A 22,644-nucleotide genomic window follows, 5' to 3' on the forward strand; every position below is an offset into this window, starting at 1 on the left:
GAATGAAGGAGAAAGAGAAGCAGTGCAGAGGGGCTTGCCTTCACTGTGGTATCCTGAGGCCTGGGGCTCGTCGCCTTTCTTCCTAACCCGACCAGAGCTCCTCTTACGCTCTATCAGTGACCCTTTTTTGGATGTGTGTTTCTGATTACATTCACTATCAGTCAGGTGTCCTGAAAAAACAAGGAAATTGGGGTAAGCTGGTATCTGAGACTAACCTCCATCCTCCTGAGAACCTACCTAATCTCCCTTTGGGAGTGCCACAAATTTAGAGTACCCATGGAACAGAAGCTGTAGGGCATAGGCTATCTGATTTCAGTGTAGGAACCTCCCAGTAGATAAATGCAGAGAAGGGCCGGGTACAGTGACTCACACCTATAATTCCAGCACTTTGGGAGGCTAAGGCGGGAAGATCACTTGAGGCCAGGAGCTTGAGACCAGCCTGGCCAACATGGCAAAACCCTGTCTCTACTAAAAATACAAAAATTAGTCGGGCATGGTGGCATGTGCCTGTAGTCCCAGCTACTGAGAGGCTGAGGCATTAGAATCACTTGAACCCAAGAGGTTGCGGTGAGCTGAGATCATGCCACTGCACTCCAGCCTGGACAACAGAGCAAGACTCTGCTAAAAAAAAAAAAAAAAAAAAAAAAAAAAAAAGATAAATGCAGAGAAGCTGGGAGCATCCAAATTTACAATGTCTTGACCAATCTCAATCCCACTGATAATCTTCCCCAGTGACCCAGAAGGTCTAACGACATGTTTCTAGGTAACTTTTTAAAGGCAAAAGTTTTAAAGATTATATAAAAATGTCAGGTAGCCATATACTTTCGCTCTCATAAATTGAAGACAGAGTTTTCCTTTTATTTATTTAGCAACACATATCAAATAAAGTCTGATTTTCAGTACATCTGGTATTATCCTGGATACTCCAGACTTTGCCCACAAGAGCTCTGATTGTATATGGCTTTAAGACCCAGTTCTAAGCTTCCCTTAATTGTAGATCATTTAAAGGACACTTCAACTTTGATTAATTCTCATTCCTATCCCCTACCCATGCTTCACGAAACTTGGCTCTATCCAGAGATTACACGTCACAGTTCCTTAATACTAATCACTGGGAAAACCAGGAGAGCTGGGCTCTTTTATGTAACTTGCCCAGCTTCATGCCCATAGTATGCAAATACATGAGCATGATTTGATGACAGCAAAGGTCAGATTCTAAAGGATATAAGCAACTAAAGTGCTGGAAGCCAGAGATGAATTAAGCAGGTAAAATAATTTTGAAGATACGCTTAGGAAAAAAAAAAAAACCCCTAGGTCAAATGCACGGAAAGCTAACAAAAATTTGTTTTCACATGACAGTATATGAAAATCCTTATACATATTCAGGTATCACCAGTGTAGTGATATGGATAAATATTTTCAATCAGTTGCCCCTTGGAATCTTGTATTGCTTTTATTTGGTCCTTTTCTACCTCTGTGCCCACAAGAAAGATTTAAGAGAGGAGGAAATGACTTGGAGCAACTAAGTCTTTTTTTTTTTTTTTTTTTGAGATGGAGTCTAGCTCTGTCGCCCAGGCTGGAGTGCAGTGGCATGATCTTGGCTCACTGCAAGCTCCGCCTTCCGGGTTCACGCCATTCTTCTGCCTCAGCCTCCTGAGTAGCTGGGACTATAGGTGCCTGCCACCACGCCCAGCTAATTTTTTGTATTTTTTTTAGTAGAGACGGGGTTTCACCATGTTAGCCAGGATGGTCTCGATCTGACCTCGTGATCCGCCCACCTTAGCCTCCCAAAGTGCTGGGATTACAGGCGTGAGCCACTGCGCCTGGCCGCAACTAAGTCTTACAAATGTTAAACCAATGGGCATGTTCTCCATTCCTCACACCCTCCCTGCCAAAACCCCTAAACCGTTAACACAAATCTGCCTCTACTGGAAAATACGCTTAGTTTATCCTGTGGCTTGGCTTCTCCCTGGTTCACAGATTCAAAAAGTGGGTCTAAAAAACTCACATCTGACACAATCAATGCAGTAGTCATCAAAAGAAAACCAACACAAGTCTGACCAAACCTCTAGGTCCAACTACCAATTTACAAGAAATATAGGACACAGAAACATGTTAAAGTATACCATAGGAATAAAATCAGCAAAGTTCAGAATGTGGGAAATCTACAGGACAAAATACCTAGTTCTAGCAATAAATTGCAAGGAAAAAAATAGAGGAAAAAACATTATATTAAAAGAAACGCAAAGGATTTATCAACTCATCACAATACACAGACCTCATTTAGATGCTGAGTCAAACACATAAACCATGAAAATATTATAATACTTGTAAGTGGATATTTGAACACTCATTGGTTACCTAGCAGTTTTAAGGAATTATCATTACTATTTTTAAGTGTTATAATGCTACATTTAAAAAGTGATTTCTTATGTTTCAGCAAACATAAGAAATATTTATGGAAAATGTGATAAAATGCCTGGGATGTGCTTCAAAATAATCCAGGAGTGGGTAAAGGTACAGGTAAAACTAGATTGGCTGTGAGTTATAATTATTGAAACTAAGTGATGAGTACATGAATGGGCAGTACACTATTCTATATAGCTTTGAATATCTTTGAAATTCTTGATATTAAAAAAAAAGCCCCCCCAGCTTATAAACCACCAATCTCAAACAATGAGCTCACGAATTCCCACAGTCCCAAAGAATATGGACACTGTTCTATGCCTTAGGTATTCTATCTCCCAGAATAAACTTTTCATCTCAGCAGTCATTCACTGTTCTTGCCTGTATTGATTTCTTCCTCTGACATGGGTATACTCTCCTACAGATAAACAAAACAATGCAAGAATATTCTCCGCATGGAACTCACAATAACAAATAGATTATCTTTCATTCTTTTGCTTCTCTATCCTTCAGGAAGCTTAGCAAGCTGACATGCAGTTGTCCCTCACCAATCCCATAAATAGGCCCCTTCTATCAAAGCTCTTCACTTAGGACAAAGCCTGGCATGAGAACATGATGATATGCAAGATCACAGGGGCTTAATGGGATACCATGGGAATCAAGAGGATAGGAGGAGAAAGGCAGACTTGAGAATAATCACGTCAATAATCACATTACAATCTTTATTGACATGCTGCTATTGACAGGAGTATGTGCAATGGAGCATCATGGTTCATTCAAAACTGTGTTGCTTCTTTGTATCCCATTCAATTGCCCAAATTCTGTGCCATTCTGCCTTTGCATAACAAACATTTCTGACTTGCCCCAGTTTCTTTTTCTTCTTTTTTGAGTCTCACTCTGTCGCCCAGCCTGGAGTGCAGTGGCGTGATCCCAGCTCACTGCAAGCTTCGCCTCCTGGGTTCACGCCATTCTCTTGCCTCAGCCTCCTGAGTAGCTGGGACTACAGGTGCCTGCCACCATGCCCAACTAATTTTTTTCTGTATTTTTAGTAAAGACGGGGTTTCTTTTTTTTTTTTTTTTTGACAGGGAGTCTCACTCTGTTGCCCGGGCTGGAGTGCAGTGGTGTGATCTCCACTCACTGCAGGCTCCACCTCCCAGGTTCACACCATTCTCCTGCCTCAGCCTCCTGAGTAGCTGGGACTACAGGCGCCCACCACCACGGCCGGCTAATTTTTTTGTATTTTTAGTAGAGATGGGGTTTCACCATGTTAGCCAGGATGGTCTCGATCTCCTGACCTCGTGATCCGCCTGCCTCGGCCTCCCAAAGTGCTGGGATTACAGGCGTGAGCCACCGTGCCCAGCCAGAGATGGGGTTTCACTGTGTGTTAGCCAGGATGGTCTCGATCTCCTTACCTCGTGATCCGCCCGCCTTGGCCTCCCAAAGCGCTGGGATTACAGGCGTGAGCCACCACGCCCGGCCTCCCAGTTTCTTTTTCTTAGGAGATCTATGCAGGAATTGATTCAGGCAAGCAGGACCCTCTGTGTAAGTCCCTACCTGTGTCCCGACTGCTCTGAGACATGGAATCATTCTCCACATTATAGATGACTGTCCCCTGAGAATCAGAAGAGAAGTGACTGACCACAGACTCATGGTGGGAATGTTTGTAGGGATAGCTCTCCGTTGAGGAATCTGTTCGAGTGTCACTTGAGATGGAGGGCTCCCTCCCTGAGGGAAGGAGGAAACACATATGCAAAAAGTGAGGAAATAGAACAGTAACAGAGAGAAGGAAAAGAGATGGACACAACAAAGCTCCATAAGGCAAGAACTTCCTAGACACAAGCGTGAGAAGGATATGCTATACCATCGAGCCATTCTTCACAACACCCAACTTCCAGATCACCCAGACACATGTAAAATTCCTCCCATCCCTGTCCCTACCTTGCTGAAGCCCTCACTTTGCCTGCCACTGTGAAAACCTGTGAGGGTTTTACAAAGTCTATCAGGGAAAAAACTGAAGTAATGAAAAAGTTGTGAAAAGTAGGATATATTTAGATGGAAAGTCCCAGGACAACCTGTCATACATAGTCAGTTGTTCTCCTATCCCATAATCTTTCTCCTATACTCCCAAGAACGTCACTTAAAATTTCTGAATGGATATTAGATGCATTTTTAATGTCTCTGAGAAATTATTGGGGCTGTTACTTATATGAAATACATTAGTATAAATTAGTTCAATCAGACTGCTTCCCTCTGAATAGATAGCTGAGATAAGTATAATAGGACAAATGGGTATTTGATTGAAGGGAAAAGAGGTAGAACAGGTCTGGGTGGGGTATGAGAGGTGGAAGAAAGCACCAGGTACCAAGCAGGAGGGAGGTACAAAGGGGAGAAAGAAAGATGTCAAAGTCAAGCATCTTCTCTTTCAAAATTATATTAAGGGCCAGTACCAGATCTAGAAGAGTAAAATAATATTTCTTCTTCCTTTTCAGAAATCAAGCCAAAACTATTAGGTTATACCTCAAATATATTATAAGATTCTGTGGGCTACCCTAGAACTTTAGCCATCAAGCTGAAAATTGTTTTTACAGAAAGTCATTACTTAAGTTCTAAACAATTAACTTAGAAGTGAAAAAGTGATTCATAAGCAGACAAATATCACTACTGGACATGGAATTCCTCCCCCGCCCCCCGCCAAGACAGAGTCTTGCTATTTTGCACAGGCTAGGCTCAAACTCCAGGTTCAAGTGATCCTCCCACCTCAGCCTCCCAAATAGCTAGGATAACAGGCATGCATCACCCTGCCCAGCTACACATTTGCAATTTTAAAACAAAAATATCTCATGCCAAACAAAATAACTAGCCTTATAGTGGCTCAAATAAAACAACTCAATTAAGTCACTGTTAAAATTGCTTATAAAAATCAGCCATCCTCAACACTCTTTTGACAACTGAAGGAAATAAAGGCTGGCACAAGTTAGGCTTCAGCACAGATTGGCACTTCTTTCTTACCTCTAATGGATCCTCTTTCTCCAAGCTAGGTTACGTGCTAAGGACATAATTAAGTATGAGTCCCAACTGTTTGATCACATGGGGTGAGAAGAGAAGAGAGGTAAAGAGCCAGGCTGCTCACCTGAATCTTCACTGTCGTAGCATGTCCTGCTGTATGAATGGAACTCAGCTTGGGGAGGCAGGTCCTGGGTGGATACTGGGGTACCCTGGGGATCTGCATAAAGCAGCAGCAGGGGCTGATAATGCCCCTTGATGCATTTGGTCACCACATCCTTCCATTTGGGCCCAATCTGAACCAGAAACAACCAAAAGAACAGGACAATTATACTTCATATCCACAATTCACAACATATCTTCCTGTTCTATATTTCTAAAGAAAATAAAAGAGATGAAAAGACAAGAATTGGGTAAAAAGGCAGCAAAAAAGATCTCAGACCTAACACTTTTTTTATTAAATTTTTTTTTCCTTTGCTAAGTCCTTTTAGAAAGCACTGAAATCCTATAGAAGAATAAAAGAATGAATAAAATTACTTTTATTTCTGTGAACCATCAACTCAGTTGTAAAATAGGAATAAAAGTTATCAAAGGTGGATATGCTATGTGAGGGAACTTCAGCTGCCTTGGTGACCAATTTCTTTTCACAGACATCAGATTAAAGCCCTCACTAGAAATCTGCATTTCCTTAGTTTTCTCCCAAATATTAAAATCACTTTCATGAAGCTGAAGAGCAGACAGAAACTCTCTCACAGACTGCCTTAGAACAAATGACATTCAGTTTCAGAGTTTGCAAATGGCAGGATATAAAATGTCAAACTGCTTAGAATAGACAACTGAACCTCTCGGCCTTAGCCCTGTGCTGGATTCAGCTCTGTTACCACAGTGGAAAAGTGTAAGAGAACAGCCACGGAATCAATTCAACCCAGTCCTCAAACTCACCCCATCTTAAGCTTGAACCAGTCACATTTCTTAGATAATGTGCCGCTCTTGGGGTTGGACAACTAGCATAGTGGTATGTTAATAATAGATGTCCAGTAAACTTATAACTGAGTTATTATTTTAATTAAAACATTTATATGCTCTTCACATATTAATATAATCATATTTACTACTTTGTAAGGGTATTTTCAAATAAAAACCCTAAATCTAAAAGAATTTATATAAATTGCCCCAAATTACAATAATACAAAAAGAGACAAAGAATAAGGGAATTTGACAAACACTTTACTATTTGTGGAAGACACTGCTTAAAGTCTGTGGATTGGTGTAGATTAGTCACACCTTATCTCCTTATCTGCTAACCTTATCACAAGCAGCTTCCTAACTCATGCAGATCACATAAGCCACTTCAATCGCAAACTCTGTAGTTTAGACAGTATCAACTTTCCTGCTTTGTCATTATAACCCTACATGACTTATAACTATCCCAAAACACATGTTACTCTGTGATGGGGCACTTCAGGAAGATAACAAAGAATAATTTACAGCAGCCCTGACACAAAGTAGTACCCACTGGTAACTCCAAGATCTGAAATTCTGAACTTTGTATTAACCTTATAACCTCATTTGAGGCATTAGAGTGTTCCTACTCAAATCAATCAACACACACATTAAAAAAACAAATAACAACAAACAACCATTCCTCTCTGGAGTCCTAGTTTCCAAGAAGACAAAGAAAAGAAAGAACATGGCATGCCAAAAAAGGGCTGCAGCTATGTGCAGCCCATTCACTGCATGAACTGTGCCGGATGCATGCCCAAGGACAAGACTATTAAGAAGTTTCTCATTCAAGGCCAGGCACGGTGGCTCACATCTGTAATCCCAGCACTTTGGGAGGCCGAGGCAGGTGGATCACTTAATGTCAGGAGTTAGAGACCAGCCTGGCCAACGTGGAGAAACTCCTTCTCTATTAAAAATACAAAAATCAGCCAGGCGTGATGGTGCACGCCCATAAGCCCAGCTACTTGGGAGGCTGAGGCACAAGAATCACTTGAGCCGGGGAGGCAAAGGTTGCAGTGAGCCAAGATCATGCCCCTGCACCCCAACCTGGGTGACAGCGCAAGACCCTGTCTAAAAAAAAAAAAAAGTTTCTCATTCAAAACATAGTAAAGGCTGCAGCTGTCAAAGACATTTCTGAAGTAAATTTATTTGATGCCTACGTGCTTCCTAAGCTGTATGTAAAGCTACATTACTATGTGAATTGTGCCATTCATAGCAAGGTAATCAGTAATCAATCTCCCCAAGCCCAAAAGGTGCTAACATCCCCACCCAGATTTAGACCTTCGAGTGCTGACCCATGAACTCCACCAAAGCCCACATAAGGAGCTGACTCCTCAGGACTGAAGAAAAACTATTTTCTAGAAAAAAAAAAAAAAAAAAAAAGGAGATTATACTTTCAAAAAAATACTTTGGGCCAAGCACTGTGGCTCACGCCTGTAATCCCAACACTTTGGCAGGCTGAGGAGGGAGGATCACTTGAGCCCAGGAGTTCCAGACCAGCCTGGGTAACATCTCTAAAACAAACAAAAAATTTTAACTAGCTGAGTGTGGTGACCACACACCTGTAGTTGCCACTACTCAGGAGACTAAGGTGAGAGGATTGCTTGAACCTGGAAGATAAAGGCTGCAGTGAGCCATTATCATGCCACTGCACTCCAGCCTGGGTAATAGAGTGAGAAGACCTTATCTCAAAAAATAAAATAAAATACTTTGTCACCTATAAATACAAAACTGCTGAATGCCTGGTGAGGGGATTCAGAGGATATAATAGAAGATACACTGTTCCTATCCTCGAAGAACTAGCCATCTTCAGGGGAAGACAAGATGATACCTTCATAAATTCAACAGGCAGGCCGGGCGCGGTGGCTCAAGCCTGTAATCCCAGCACTTCGGGAGGCCGAGACGGGCGGATCACGAGGTCAGGAGATCGAGACCATCCTGGCTAACACGGTGAAACCCCGTCTCTACTAAAAAATACAAAAAACTAGCCGGGCGAGGTGGCGGGTGCCTGTAGTCCCAGCTACTCGGGAGGCTGAGACAGGAGAATGGCGTAAACCCGGAGGCGGAGCTTGCAGTGAGCCGAGATCGCGCCACTGCACTCCAGCCTGGGTGACAGAGCCAGACTCCGTCTCAAAAAAAAATAAATAAATAAATAAATAAATAATAAAAAAAAAATAAATTCAACAGGCAGACAGATATAAAAATATAAAATCCTCCAGGCACGGTGGTTCATGCCTATAATTCCAGCACTTTGGGAGGTTGAGGCAGGCGAATCACAAGGTCCGGAGTTCGAGACCAGCCTGGCAAACATAGTGAAACTCTATCTCTACTAAAAATACAAAAATTAGCCAGGTGTGGTAGCATGCACGTGTAGTCCCAGCTACTCAGGAGGCTGAGGCAGGAGAATCGCTTGAACCCAGGAGGCAGAGGTTGCAGTGAGCCGAGACCAAGCTATTGCACTCCAGCCTGGGTGACAGAGTGAGACTCCATCTCAAAAATAAATAAATAAATAAATAAATAAATAAAATAAAAATATAAATATAATACGTTTTATGGAAATGTGGGGAGGTCCCATTCGAAATTATGAAAATGAAACACTAAAGACAAATAATTATTCTTTTTTTTTTGTAGTCACCAAACACTTCAAAAAGGGCTTGACTATTCCTACCTCCTTAACATGAGCATCATCAAAATACATCCATTTGCGAATCTTTGTTTGAAAAAAGAATGTAGAATAATGTTTGCCATAGTAACAGATCATTCCTACTAAGTACAGTTCAGATTGCTTGGCCCGGTCATCTGTCACTCTGAAAAACAGCTGGGGGGAAAGAAGAGAAAAGAAAGTACAGTCACATATTCAACCCTCCCACATCATCTCTCAGCAGACTCCATCGACATTTCTTAGGTAAGATACTGACTTGCTTCTCTTCCCTTCAGTTTAAGATTTTTGTTAGTTTAGATTAATCATCAGAACTTAACTTTAGCACTTTGTGAGGCCAAAGTAAGAGAATTACTTGAGGACAGGAGTTCGAGAACAGCCTAGACTAGATAGCAAGACCCTATCTTTAGGCCCAGTGTGGTGGCTCACGCATGTAATCCCTACACTTCAGGAGGCCGAGGCGAACAGATCTCTTGAGGGCAGCCTGGCCAACATAGTGAAACCCCATCTCTACTAAAAATACAAAAATCAGCTGGGCGTGGTGGTGCACGTCTATAATCCCAGCTACTTGGGACGCTGAGGCAGGAGAATCACTTGAACCCGGGAGGCAGATTGCAGGGAACCGAGAACATGACACTGCACTCCAGCCTGGGCAACAGAGTGAGACTCCATCATAAAAAACAAAACTAAACTAAACAAAAACACCCTATTTTTACAAAAAAAAATTTTAATTAGCCAGGTGTGGTAAGTGCACACTTAAGTGCTAGCTGTTCAGGAGGCTGAGGTGGGAGGATCCTTTGAGCCCAGGAGTTTGAAGCTGCAGTAAGCTATAATTGTGCCATACTCCACTCTAACCTGGGTGGCAAATCAAAAACCTCTCTAAAAAAATAATTATTTTAACTTTAAAAAAAAAAAAAATTGACCAGACATGGTGGCTCATGCCTGTAACCCCTGCACTTGGGGAGGCCAAGCCAAGAGGATCACTTGAGCCCCGCAGTTCAAGATCAGCCTGGAGAACGAAGCCAGATCCTGTCTCTACAAAAAATAAAAAATTAGCTGGGCATGGTGGTGCACACCTGTAGTCCCAGCTACTCAGAAGGCTGAGGCAGGAGGATCACTTGAGCCCAGGAAGTCAGTGCTACAGTGAGCTGTTTGTCCCACTATACTCCAGCCTGGATGACAGAGCAAGACCCTGTCTCAAAAAAAGAAAAAGAAAGAAAGAAAAAAATTAACCTAAACAGACAAAAAGGAAAAGCAAGACAGATAGTGGCCAGTAAACTGGTATGGTGATGATCTTTCTTCATATCTTTCAATAATTTTCTTATCAGGGCCTATCATAAGAGGAGCCAGGAAAGTTGGATTAAAAAAAAAACAACAACCGGCCAGGTGCAGTGGCTCACACCTGTAATCCTGGCACTTTGGGAAGCCAAGGTGGGCAGATCACCTGAGGTCAGGAGTTTGAGACCAGCCCGACCAACATGGGGAAACCCCGCCTCTACTAAAAATACAAAAAAATTAGCCGGGCGTGGTGGCGGGCGCCTGTAATCCCAGCTACTCGGAAGGCTGAGGCACGAGAATTGCTTGAACCCAGGAGGTGGAGCTTGCAGTGAGCCAAGATCGTGCCACGGCACTCCAGCCCCACGACAGAGCGAGACTCCCATCTCAAAAAAAAAAAAAAAAAAAAACTGGCTGGGCGTGGTGGTTCGCATCTGTAATCCCAGCACTTTGGGAGGCCGAGGTGGAGGACCACGAGGTCAAGAGATCGAGACCATCCTGGCCAAAATGGTGAAACCACGTCTCTATTAAGAATACAAAAATTAGCTGGGAGTGGTGGCGCACACCGTAGTCCCAGCTACTCAGAAGGTTGAGGTAGGAGAATCTCTTGAACCAGGAGGTGGAGGTTGCAGTGAGCCGAGATCGTGCCACTGCACTCCAGCCTGGCACAGAGCGAGACTCCCTCTCAAAAAACAAACAAACAAAACAAAACAAAACAAAACAAAACAAAACAAAACCCTATTTACCTGCCTACTTCCAAAAGTTTTTTTTATCAGCTGATCCCACAAAAAAAATTTTCTTGTTAATAACCTAAGTAGAGCAATACAGCCATGCTCATTATCAGCATTTCAATTCCTAGCTGCCCAACAGTCCTAAGAGCTAAGAGACATATTTAAAAAAAAAAAAAAAAAAAAAAATTGAAGGAAAGGATTCTGGCCTTGAGGAACCTATTTGGTTGAAAAAACAATCATGAAAATTAAACCTTGAGCTTCAAGTTAGTGATAAGTTTAAAAAAAAAAAAAAAAGAACAGTACAGAATATGTAGGTCACAGAAATTTAGAATAAATGATTGTTTTTGATGCCAGGCGCGGTGGTTCACGCCTGTAATCCCAGCACTTTGGGAGGCTGAGGCGGGCAGATCATGAGGTCAGGAGATCGAGACCATCCTGGCTAACACAGTGTAACTCCGTCTCTACTAAAAATACAAAAAATTAGCCAGGTGTGGTGGCGGGCACCTGTAGTCCCAGCTACTGGGCAGGCTGAGGCAGGAGAATGGCATGAACCTGGGAGGCGGAGCTTGCAGTGAGCGGAGATTGCACCACTGCACTCTAGTCTGGGCAACACAGCAAGACTTCATCTCAAAAAAAAAAAAAAAAAAAAAGAAATGACTGTTTTTGTTTTTAAGAGACAGGGTCTTGACATGCTGCCTGGGCTAGAATGTAGTGGCTAGTCACAGGCAGGATCATTGCACACTAAAGCCTTGAACTCCTTAAGCAATCCCCCCACCTCAACCTCCTGAGTATCTAGGTCTACAGGTAGGCGCTGGTGAAAAATGGAGATTTTATTGTGCACAGCCTACTCAAGTAAGATTCCTTGGGAAGAAAACCTAAAATAAGATCCCAGAAAGTTCATTTATTCTCAATCATGGCTTAATGACATTAAAAAACAGTAACAAAGGCCCTCTTCAGTCACAAGATTATCCCAGACATTGGTTCCACACTGTGAATTTCGTATTTTTGGGCTCAGGTCACCAACTTTTAACTTCTTCACCTACTATACCAGTTCTAGTCAGGAATGCCCCTCTTTGGACCTTACTGCCTCCCATGGTTGAATACCCTTCCCTACTCTATACTCATATAAACTAACAATAAATAGAACATACAATAACTCTTTGAATTACTGATTTATTTTTATCAGTAGCTAAGCTCTGCCTACCCTGTCTTTCAAGGCCAAGTCATCCCATTTCTTCTTAAAAAACCTTTGCCACCTATAAAAGGAGGTATATGAGCACATACCTACATGCACGGGTATCTGTACACAAATAAACAAGTTTATCTGTCCAAAACATTATAATACTTGTCATCTAGGACATACCTGTTTGTCTAGTGCTCACTGCTCCTAAGCAATACTAAGACACAAGAACTCAAAGTGAGAGATAAAGGTAACTAACACGCACATCACCCAGCTTAAGGCAGGTTCCCAGGCTGTGGATAACATCTTCTGCTAAGTCTGAGTGGTCTGAGTCCCATACCAGCCCAATCGTGATAATCTGTGGAGCATTCATCAACACACGGCGAATCCTGATCTTCTCTCCACAGTTGCTCTGAAATACACATACAAGGCTAGTTCAACATGTTTCCCACTGGCTTTGCCTCAATCCCACTGATCGACGGTTCCCTTTCCCACTCCAAGCCCCACCCCTGATTTAACTCACTGGACAGTTCCGCAGATCCCCCATGGTGCTGGCATTCTGCAGCAGCTCACCAAACATGCTTGGTGAAGGTTTCTCTCGTCTTTCCAGCATACAAATAGCCTGATTGCTTCGAGATGGGGAATAGAAGGGGAATGATGATTTGTACTTAGTTACTGCTAAATCAAACATTAATGTAAATTCCTAACTCACACGTTTGACTTTCTTCCTCTGCCCACTATACCAAAGCCCCTGACCAGGCTCAGTGTCCCATAAACACAGTGAGTACCTCTACCTGGTACTCATAGAATCCCCACTCCTCCTCCCACTTTGCTTGCCAGTACTGAGCCTAAGAAATGGGGAGGGATGGGAGAGGAAAGGAGAACAAAAGTTATTTTTAAATTACTGTTCTGCATTCCTACAATATAGCACAGACTCAGCAATGAGGATATAAAACTATTTGTGTTTTTGGTGGTAGTGGTGGTAGTGGTGGTTTTTTTGAGACATGGTCTCGCTCTGTTACCCAGGCTGGAGTGCAGGGGCTCAATCTCAGCTCACTGAAACCTCTGCCTCCTGGGTTCAAGTAATTCTCATGCCTCAGCCTCCAGAATAGCTGGGATTACAGGCACATGCAACCACGCCTGGCTAATTTTTGACATTTTTAGTAGAGACAGGGTTTTGTCATGTTGGCCAGACTGGTCTCGAACTCTTGGCCTCAAGTGATCTGCCCACCTGGGCCTCCCAAAGTGCTAGGATTATAGGCATGAGCCACCATGCCCGGCCAGGATATAAAACTATTTGAATGTCTTCAATTAAAGTTCAATAAGCCAGGCACCGTGGCTCACGCCTGTAATCCCAGCACTTTGGGAGGCCAAGGCAGGTAGATTATTTGAGGTCAGGAGTTCAAGACCAAGCCTGACCAACGTGGTGAAACACCATCCTACTAAAAATACAAAAAAATTAGCAGAGTGTGTACTATTTGTGGAAATAGCTGGAAGTCTCAGCTACTTGGGAGGTGGAGGCAGGAGAATCACTTGAAACCGGGAGGCAGAGGTTGCAGTAAGCTGAGATTACGCCACTGCACTCCAGCCTGGGCGACAGAGTGAGACTCTGTCTCCAAAAAAAAAAAAAAAAAAAAAAAAATGTCCAATCAACTAGAGGAATGCCTAAAGGCACAACAGAAAATCTTGTGAGACTCACCAAAGGGAAGTGGTGGAGATATAATGTACCATCTGGATGAAAGGCAGCGGATCAGAAGTGGCACCACAGCTAGTACAAACACACTGGGCCAAAGAGAAAAAGGCAAAACCAAGCAACCATAGTCAGGAACTGTTTTGGCACCCATTTAACACCCCACATCCCAGGATAAAGTGTTCTTGAACAAAGGTCAAAAAAAAGATGGAGCTAGAGTTCACCTGCTCAAACAATGTCATTGCAAATTTCTGATGGGAAATGCAGTGTTGGGCAGTACATATATCCTCTTTGGTTTCATCAGCAATGTGGAAGTGAATTCTCATCAGGAGGTTTTCCTGACAGTGAAAGAACAAAAGCAGTACACCAACAATATTTAACAGACAAACACATAAATTAGTAAGCAGCTTACCCAGAGAAACAGCAACCTTTCTGGAAAGTAGGAATATTTTGATTTTTTTAACTTTTTAGTTTAAAATAATTATAAATTCATAGCAAATTTCAAAAATGTACAGGAGATCCCCCGTATCCTTCACCCAGCTTCCTCCAACAGTAACATCTTTGTTTTTCTTTTTTTTTTTTTTTTGAGATGAGTCTCGCTCTGTCGTCCCAGCTGGAGTGCAGTGGCTCGATCTCAGCTCACTGCCAGCTCCGCCTCCCAGGTTCATGCCATTCCTCTGCCTCAGCCTCCCAAGTAGCTGGGACTACAGGCGCCCGCCACCACACCTGGTTAACTTTTTGTATTTTTAGTAGAGACGGGGTTTCACCGTGTTAGCCAGGATGGTCTCAATCTCCTGACTTCATGATCTGCCCGCCCCAGCCTTCCAATGTGCTGGGATTACAGGTGTGAGCCACCACGCCCGGCACATCTTTGATAACTATACCAGGAAATGGACATTGATAGAATCCAGACTTTATTCAGATTTCACCAGTTTTACATGCATTCATTTGTGTGTGAGTATGTATAGCTCTGTGCCATTTTATCAAGATATAGACCAGTTCCATCACAAGGCTCCCTCATGCTAGCCATTTAGAGCCTTACCTGTCCAAACCCAACCCTAACCTGTAGAAATCACTAATGTCTTCTCTCATCTCCATCATTTTATTTCAAGAACGTTATATAAATGGGATCATATACCACATAACCTTTTTTTTTGAGACACAGTCTGGCTCTGTCGCCCAGGCAGGAGTGCAGTAGTGATCTCAGCTCACTGCAACCTCTACCTCCCAGGTTCAAGCGATTCTCGTGCCTCAGCCTCCTGAGTAGCTGGGAATACAGGTATGCACCACCATGTCTGGCTAAGTTTTGTATTTTTAGTAGAGACAGCATTTCACCATGTTGACCAGGCTGTTCTTGAACTCCTGACCTCAAGTGATCCGCCCGCCTTGGCTTTCCAAAGTGCTGGGATTATAGGAGTGAGCCACCGTGCCCAGGCCAGCATATAACCTTTTGATATTGCATTTTACACTTAGCGTAATTCCCTTGAGATCTGTCCAAGTTGTGCAAATCAATAGTTTATTTTTATTTTTATAAAAATACTTAATGCTTTGTATTGCTACATAGTTCTTCACGGTACAGAAGTACTATCTTTTGTTTAGCCATCTACTCACTGAAGGACATTTGGGTTGTTTCCAGTTTTTTTTTTTTTTTTTTTGAGACAGAGTCTCGCTCTGTCGCCCAGGCTGGAGTGCAGTGGCGCAATCTCGGCTCACTGCAAGCTCCGCCTCCCGGGTTCACGCCATTCTCCTGCCTCAGCCTCCTGAGTAGCTGGGACTACAGGCGCCCGCCACCGCGCCCGGCTAATTTTTTGTATTTTTAGTAGAAACGGGGTTTCACCGTGGTCTCGATCTCCTGACCTTGTGATCCGCCCGCCTCGGCCTCCCAAAGTGCTGGGATTACAGGCGTGAGCCACCGCGCCCGGCCTCCAGTTTTTTACTATTATGAATAACACTTCTATGAACATTCATAAACAGGTTTTGTTTTAATATAAGTTTTCGTTTCTGTGGGATACATGTCCAGGAATGTAATTGCTAGATCATATGGTACTTTACATGTCTAGCTTTTTAAGAAACTGCCAAACTGTTTTCCAGAGTAGCTATATCACTTTACATTCCCACGAGTAATATATCAGTGATCCAGTTCCTCAGGAGCACCTCTGATTTGGGGCCACATTTTATCCTGTGATGAGATATATATCACTGTTAAATTTTCTTTTTTTTTTTTTTTTTTTTTTTTTGAGACGGAGTCTCGCTCTGTCGCCCAGGCTGGAGTGCAGTGGCCAGATCTCAGCTCACTGCAAGCTCCGCCTCCCGGGTTCCCGCCATTCTCCTGCCTCAGCCTCCCGAGTAGCTGGGACCACAGGCGCCGCCACCTCGCCCGGCTAATTTTTTGTGTTTTTAGTAGAGACGGGGTTTCGCCGTGTTAGCCAGGATGGTCTCGATCTCCTGACCTTGTGATCCGCCCGTCTCGGCCTCCCAAAGTGCTGGGATTACAGGCTTGAGCCACCGCGCCCGGCCAAATTTTCTTTTCTTTTTTTTTTTTTTTTTGAGACAGAGTCTCGCTGTGTCGCCCAGGCTGGAGTGCATTGGTACAATCCAGGCTCACTACAACCTCCTCCTCCCAGGTTCAAGTGATTCTCTTGCCTCAGCCTCCCAAGTAGCTGGGACTATGGGCACCCACCACCATGCCTGGCTAATTTTTGTATTTTTAGTAGAGATGGGGTTTCACTATGTTGGCCAGGCTGGTCTTGAACTCCAGACCTTGAGATCCACCTGCCTTGGCCTCCCAAAGTGCTGGGATTACAGGTGTGAGCCACTGTGCCCAGCCTCAAATTTTCTAAATGGATGTACAGAGAGTCTTTTAAAGGCTGACGGATAGAACACAGAGTTCAGAAGAGTGAGGGGCACTGGGGGCAATGTAGCTATCTATCTAGCACATCACACTTATGCTAGGGACTCAGTTATTCCCTGATTAATTATCTTTAGAAATGGAGGAGCAGCATCAGTATCAGCATTACTTAGGAACCTGTTAGATACAGATATTCAGAGACCCCTCCACTAGGCCTACTGTATCAGAAGCTCTGGGGGTACAGCCCAGCAATTTGTATTTTAATGAGCCTTGGATCCTCTGAAGGTGAAAGCTGATATTTTATGCAATGACAAGCACAAAACCACCAGCCTAAAGGAAAAATAATAACACACTGCTATAATAAAGACATTTTAGATCCCTGAAAAATCAGAGAAACTCCTAGTTCTAACTGTAGAGATAACGACACAGTAAATTCCACCATAAAGTAGCCAGTCCCTGATGGAGACCATCAGCAGCCCCACCCCATATCAAAAAGGGCCAGAGGCCAGCACTTACAAAGCACTCTGCAGCATCATCCATAATTCCCAGCTGGAAACGTTGTTCATCCTGGAAAGTCTTTGCCAGAGCACTGCGGAGAGTGTCAGATGGAAGCACTTTTTCACTACTACACTGAAACTGGTTAAAGATTCCCTGTAGGGAAGAGGTTAGACAAGAGAAAAAGTGCAATGCTGTTATTAAACTAGTATACATCCTAGTCTGTCATGCTAGCATCTCCATGATGATAGCTATGAAACCAAATGTGCTTCCCATGGGTTGACATGCTTGCAGTTAGTAATTAAAAATAAAATCAAGAGTCAGAATGAAGGGCATGATCTGTGCTAATAAATATCCTCATTCCTTCATCTGAGTGTGATGCCAAGGACACATTAGGAGAAACCACTGTCATGAATTAATGTAATACAGTTACCTCATTTCTTCTTCCTCTAATACAGACAGAAGTAGATGGGTTAGGTAAAAAAAGAAAAAATACATATAAACATATCAACAAATTATTTTCTGGGGGTTCATCCTATGAATCTTGACCCCCTTTCTTTTAAAATTTTCAGCTAATATAAAATTACCAAAAAGTACAAAGACTAATACAACAAAAATCTGTGAGTCTAATACCCAGAAATAAACATTCTATCATGTTTACTTTCATCTACAGATAATGCCAAAGTCCTGTTTAAGACTGCCCCACTCTCTACCAGCCACACATATCATAAATTTGTTGTATAATCTTGTTTTTAATAGTTTTATATATATATCCCTAAATAATACATAGGATACTTTTGTGTAGATTTGTGGGTTTTTTGTTTAGTTGGTTTTTTGTGTGTGCTTTTGTTGTCTTTTTTTGAACAGGGTCTTGCTTTGTCACACAAGCTGGAGTGCAGTGGCATGAACATGGCTCACTGCAGCCTCAATCTCCTGAGTAAATGGGACTACAGGCATGCACCACCACACACCGCTAACTTTTCAACTGTTTTGTAAGAGATGGGGTCTCACCATATTGTCCAGGCTGGTCTCAAACTCCTGGGCTCATGCAATCCTCTCACCTTGGCCTCTAAAAGTGCTGGGATTACAGACATGAGTCACTGCGCCCAGCCCTATTAGTATTAATAGGCTGAGGCAAGAGAATGACGTGAACCTGGGAGGCAGAGCTTGCAGTGAGCCGAGATTGCACCTCTGCACTCCAGCCTGGACAACAGAGCAAGACTCCAATTCAAAAAAAAAATTGTTTTCCCATTCTGCCCTCTCACTAGCACCTTTCCTCCTCATACATACTGATATCTACTCCTGCAGCAGCTCAAGAACAGATTACTGTGTAACCTGCTATTATGTTCCTACAAATGTCTCCATATGATGTGGGGGAGGCAGTGCCAGCAATACATATTTAGTATTCTTTAATTAGCTGTGAGGGAAATCTGTTATAATTACTCCACATTATTTTGGCTCAACCTAGAAATTTATATACAAGTCCATTATAAGGTCAAGGAGAGGCAGGGCAGGGCCTTCCATAATTTGTTACTGGAAGGGGAAGAATGTCTATTAGTAATCTCTTAAACTAGACCAAAAGGAATGATCTAGGTCCACAGTTAAATAATTGGATATGTGTCCAGTGACCCATGGGATTTTGAACCTTTGGAGAAATAAGGAGAAACAAAGGAAAAGGAAGGGGGGAAAAGCAGTGACTGCTTTTACAAATTGCATAGTGGCCTGATGACATCATGATTTGTTGAAAGAAGGTCAACCCAGCTTGGCAAAACTTAGTGACCACTATTACATCCCAGCCTGTTGCTCTTCTCAATTGTTACTGGTAAGAAATTACTGCTGACATAGGCTCTATTGCAGAACAAAGGATAGATGAGGTTTGGTCCTTTGTTCAAAATCCAAAATTGTTTCCAAAACAAACCAATAGGAAATTATTTCCAGGATAGTTCTATACAAATCTGAAATTTATAAACTCCGGCCCCTTTAGTCTTCTTCAACTGGATTTCCTCAAGAATTAAGCCCTAATACTCTAGGGCCTTAACTGCTCCTAACGAAATAGCAACTCTCCTATGCGTAGCACTAGCTATATGCCATCTTGGAGAGAATTAAGAAAATAGTCACTCTAATCACTTTCTGTGTTCTGTGGTTCTCAAATGACCCTGTTTGAGAAAAGTCAGGACTCTACTCAGAGATGGTATGGTGTAGTAGTTAACAGACTGGATTCTGGAGCTAAAATGGGTTCAAAATCTCAACCCTGATACTTCAGCTATACGATCTGGGGTAAGTTATTTAACTTCTTTAGGCCTCAGTTTCTCTTTTAAAAGAGAGTTTAATAACAGCATTTACACCAGCCTGACCAATATGGTGAAATCCCATCTCTACTAAAAATGCAAAAATTAGCCAGGTGTTGTGGTGAGTACCTGTAGTCCCAGCTACTCGGGAGGCTGAGACAGGAGAACTGCTTGAACCTAGGAGGCGGAGGTTGCAGTGAGCCGAGATCGTGCCACTGCACTCCAGCCTGGGCGATAGAGCAAGACTCCGTCTCAAAAAAAAAAAAAAAGAAAAAACAGTATTTACTGCCTAGGGTTATTTGAGGATTAAATGAGTACACACACACACACACACACGTATATATAAGATATATATCAGCCGGGCGTGGTGGCCCATGCCTGTGATCCCAGCACTTTGGGAGGCTAAGTCGGGAGGATTACCTAAGGTCAGGAATTCGAGATCAGCTTGGCCAGTATTGTGAAACTCTATCTCTACTAAAAATGCAAAAATTAGCCAGGTGTGGTGGCAATCACCTGTAATCCCAGCTACTCGGGAGGCTGAAGCGGGAGGCTGAAGCGGGAGGCTGAAGCAGGAGGCTGCAGTGAACTGAGATCACTTGTACTCCAGCCTGGGTGACAAAGCGAGACTCCGTCTCAGGAAAAAAAACAAACAAAAAAGGATATAGGCCGGGCGCAGTGGCTCAAGCCTGTAATCCCAGCACTTTGGGAGGCCGAGACGGGCAAATCACGAGGTCAGGAGATCGAGACCATCCTGGCTAACACAGTGAAACCCCGTCTCTACTAAAAAATACAAAAACTAGCCGGGCGAGGTGGCGGGCGCCTGTAGTCCCAGCTACTCGGGAGGCTGAGGCAGGAGAATGGCGTAAATCCGGGAGGCGGAGCTTGCAGTGAGCTGAGATCCGGCCACTGCACTCCAGCCTGGATGACAGAGCCAGACTCCGTCTCAAAAATAAAATAAAATAAAATAAAAGGATATAAATGTATATATCTTAGACTAATCCTTGTCAGTGTGATAAATGCTAAATGTTAGGTATTATTATTATTATTCTATTTAGGAGTCATTTCAGGTTGCTAAAGAGACTGTCTGTCACTGTCCTATGCTGAAAGAAGGGATCTGAGTCAGATGCTTCTACCTTGAGCTACTTCCTCAGTCGCTGAGATCTGAGTAGGAAGAACTACACTTTTTCCTATTCTCTATTCTGTTTCTCCCATTCAAAGGAGGCATATTTCCCATGACCTAGATAACAAGGGTTTCAGTACAGAAAGGGAAAGGTCTTAAGGTCAGAGCTCTGACTGCACCCAGAGCAGGTCTGTAACAATAGATCTGGCTCCTCAGTTCAGTGGTATCAACGTCTCTATGATATAATCTTTTCTCACCTCTTAATTACAGGCAGCCTTCCTCATACACACTGAGAATCTGAATGCATTCAGAATGGCCTCTGACTACATCTTCTTTATTCTCTTATTTTAATTATTGTTGTCAGTCTTGCTCTGCTATTGTTAGGAAGAAGCAAGTGTATTAGGGGTAAAGCTGACTGAGCCCGCCCAGCATGCATCTGTGGAGCTCTGGAAGAAGCTGTAGCACAAAGCCCCTCTGTTAGAGCAGCACACTAACCTCTGTGTGTCCCTCTCACATGAGCACAGGGACTGGAATGGGCCTCCTCCCGTTCTCTTTTTCACCCTCCTCCCACCTTTCCCAGAGGGAGATCCTGTTCACACCAAAGAAAGCCAAGAACATTTAGTTCAGCAGTAAGAACAGGTGGCAGCACCAATAAGGAACAAAAACTGGTATTCTTCCAATTGCTGAGTTCTATGACAGGCAGGGAGAAAGGGCAGGAAGAAACAAAACCCAAGAATCACTTTTCCTGTGGGGTCCCTGATGGTTCCATTTCAACAAGTAGAGAAAATCCACCTTGGAGTTTCTCTCTGCTCTTCTTCACAGGGTGAAACCAAAGAGGTCTTCCTTTTCATTCTCAGGAAAAGGCAAATCACTTTTTGTCTGTTAACTAGTTTCTTGGATGCAGTACAAAAGCAACAAGACTTTAATGACTAAAAGCAGGTGCTTCCCCACCCACCTCTCTTGATTAAGCAGCAAACAATTCTATCCACATAAGCACATGATTATTTGGATTAGTAAAAACCATGTAAGTAAGAAAGAAGTGCCATAAAAACAGAAAGTCTTTGTGCTTCGGCATCTACAAATGCAGCTGTTGCTTAAGTATTTTTTCCCCTAAAACAGACTCTTGTCTTTAAGTGGGAAACAGCTGTTTTTTTCTCTCTCAGGATTTCCTAGTCTTATATCTAAAAGAAGTCATGAGTAAAGAAGGTGACGATTAAGGAGAAAGGTTGTCACTAATTTTGGTGCTTTTTGAGCTCAAGGTCTTTGGAAAGTGCTCCAGTAGGCAGCCCACTTCATCCCTGCAATACCTTCTGCAAAGGTGTGACAAACTTTACACCCTGCCATTAACTCTTTTCTTAGGGTTTCTCTTCTCGATCTGGACTTCCCAAATCACTTATCATTTTGGCTCTCATAATCACTACTTTCGCTACATCTCCAGGGAATCACAGAACTTAATTGGCCAGTCTGGCTTCTTTGTAAACACTACCCTCTGTAAGTAAGTTAAGGGAGCTAGTCCTTGAGGATCACTGACTACTGGAAAAGAGAACGTTCACTTGGTTTTGTGTATTCAAAAGAATGTTGAAAGTTGTCTTTCAAGAGGGGAGAAACATTTTACCCTTTTGGCACCCAAAAATAACACAGGATTTTAACATTTTATTGTAGAAAACTTCAAACATACAAGGGTAGACAGAAGAGCTAAATCAACTCCTTTTATCATTCAACTTCAACAATTATCAACCTGTGGCCAATCTTATTTCATCTATACCACCCACCCACTTACTCTCAGATCATTGTGTAACAAGTGCCAAACATTTTTCATTTATAAATATTTCAAAATATATCTCTAAAAAATAAAAACGTTTTCTCTGAAACATAACCATAAGGCTGGGCACTGTGGCTCACGCCTATAATCCCAGCACTTTGGGAGGATGGCTTAAAGCCAGGAG

General features: G+C 42.8%; 1 protein-coding gene across 29 annotated transcripts in view; it reads right to left on the bottom strand.

The window, feature by feature from the left end:
* Window positions 1-22,644, bottom strand: part of LOC105466020 (ubiquitin specific peptidase 54) — a 118,393-nt gene that overhangs the window by 29,073 nt on the left and 66,676 nt on the right. For 18 of the 29 annotated variants that reach the window (XM_011714806.3, XM_011714813.3, XM_011714809.3 and 15 more), the window contains 9 exons: window positions 17,312-17,446; window positions 14,172-14,285; window positions 13,957-14,039; window positions 12,781-12,886; window positions 12,523-12,669; window positions 9,081-9,230; window positions 5,538-5,706; window positions 3,962-4,132; window positions 39-170 (listed from right to left, as the gene is read on the bottom strand). In XM_011714806.3, the coding sequence (XP_011713108.2) occupies window positions 39-170; window positions 3,962-4,132; window positions 5,538-5,706; window positions 9,081-9,230; window positions 12,523-12,669; window positions 12,781-12,886; window positions 13,957-14,039; window positions 14,172-14,285; window positions 17,312-17,446 (1,207 nt within the window). Of the gene's footprint in view, window positions 1-38; window positions 171-3,961; window positions 4,133-5,537; window positions 5,707-9,080; window positions 9,231-12,522; window positions 12,670-12,780; window positions 12,887-13,956; window positions 14,040-14,171; window positions 14,286-17,311; window positions 17,447-22,644 lie in introns of those variants that run through there. The other 11 variants (XM_071069734.1, XM_071069732.1, XM_024787978.2 and 8 more) reach the window with 4 other exon arrangements.

Source organism: Macaca nemestrina, chromosome 9, assembly GCF_043159975.1.
Source record: "Macaca nemestrina isolate mMacNem1 chromosome 9, mMacNem.hap1, whole genome shotgun sequence".
NCBI lineage: Eukaryota > Metazoa > Chordata > Mammalia > Primates > Cercopithecidae > Macaca > Macaca nemestrina.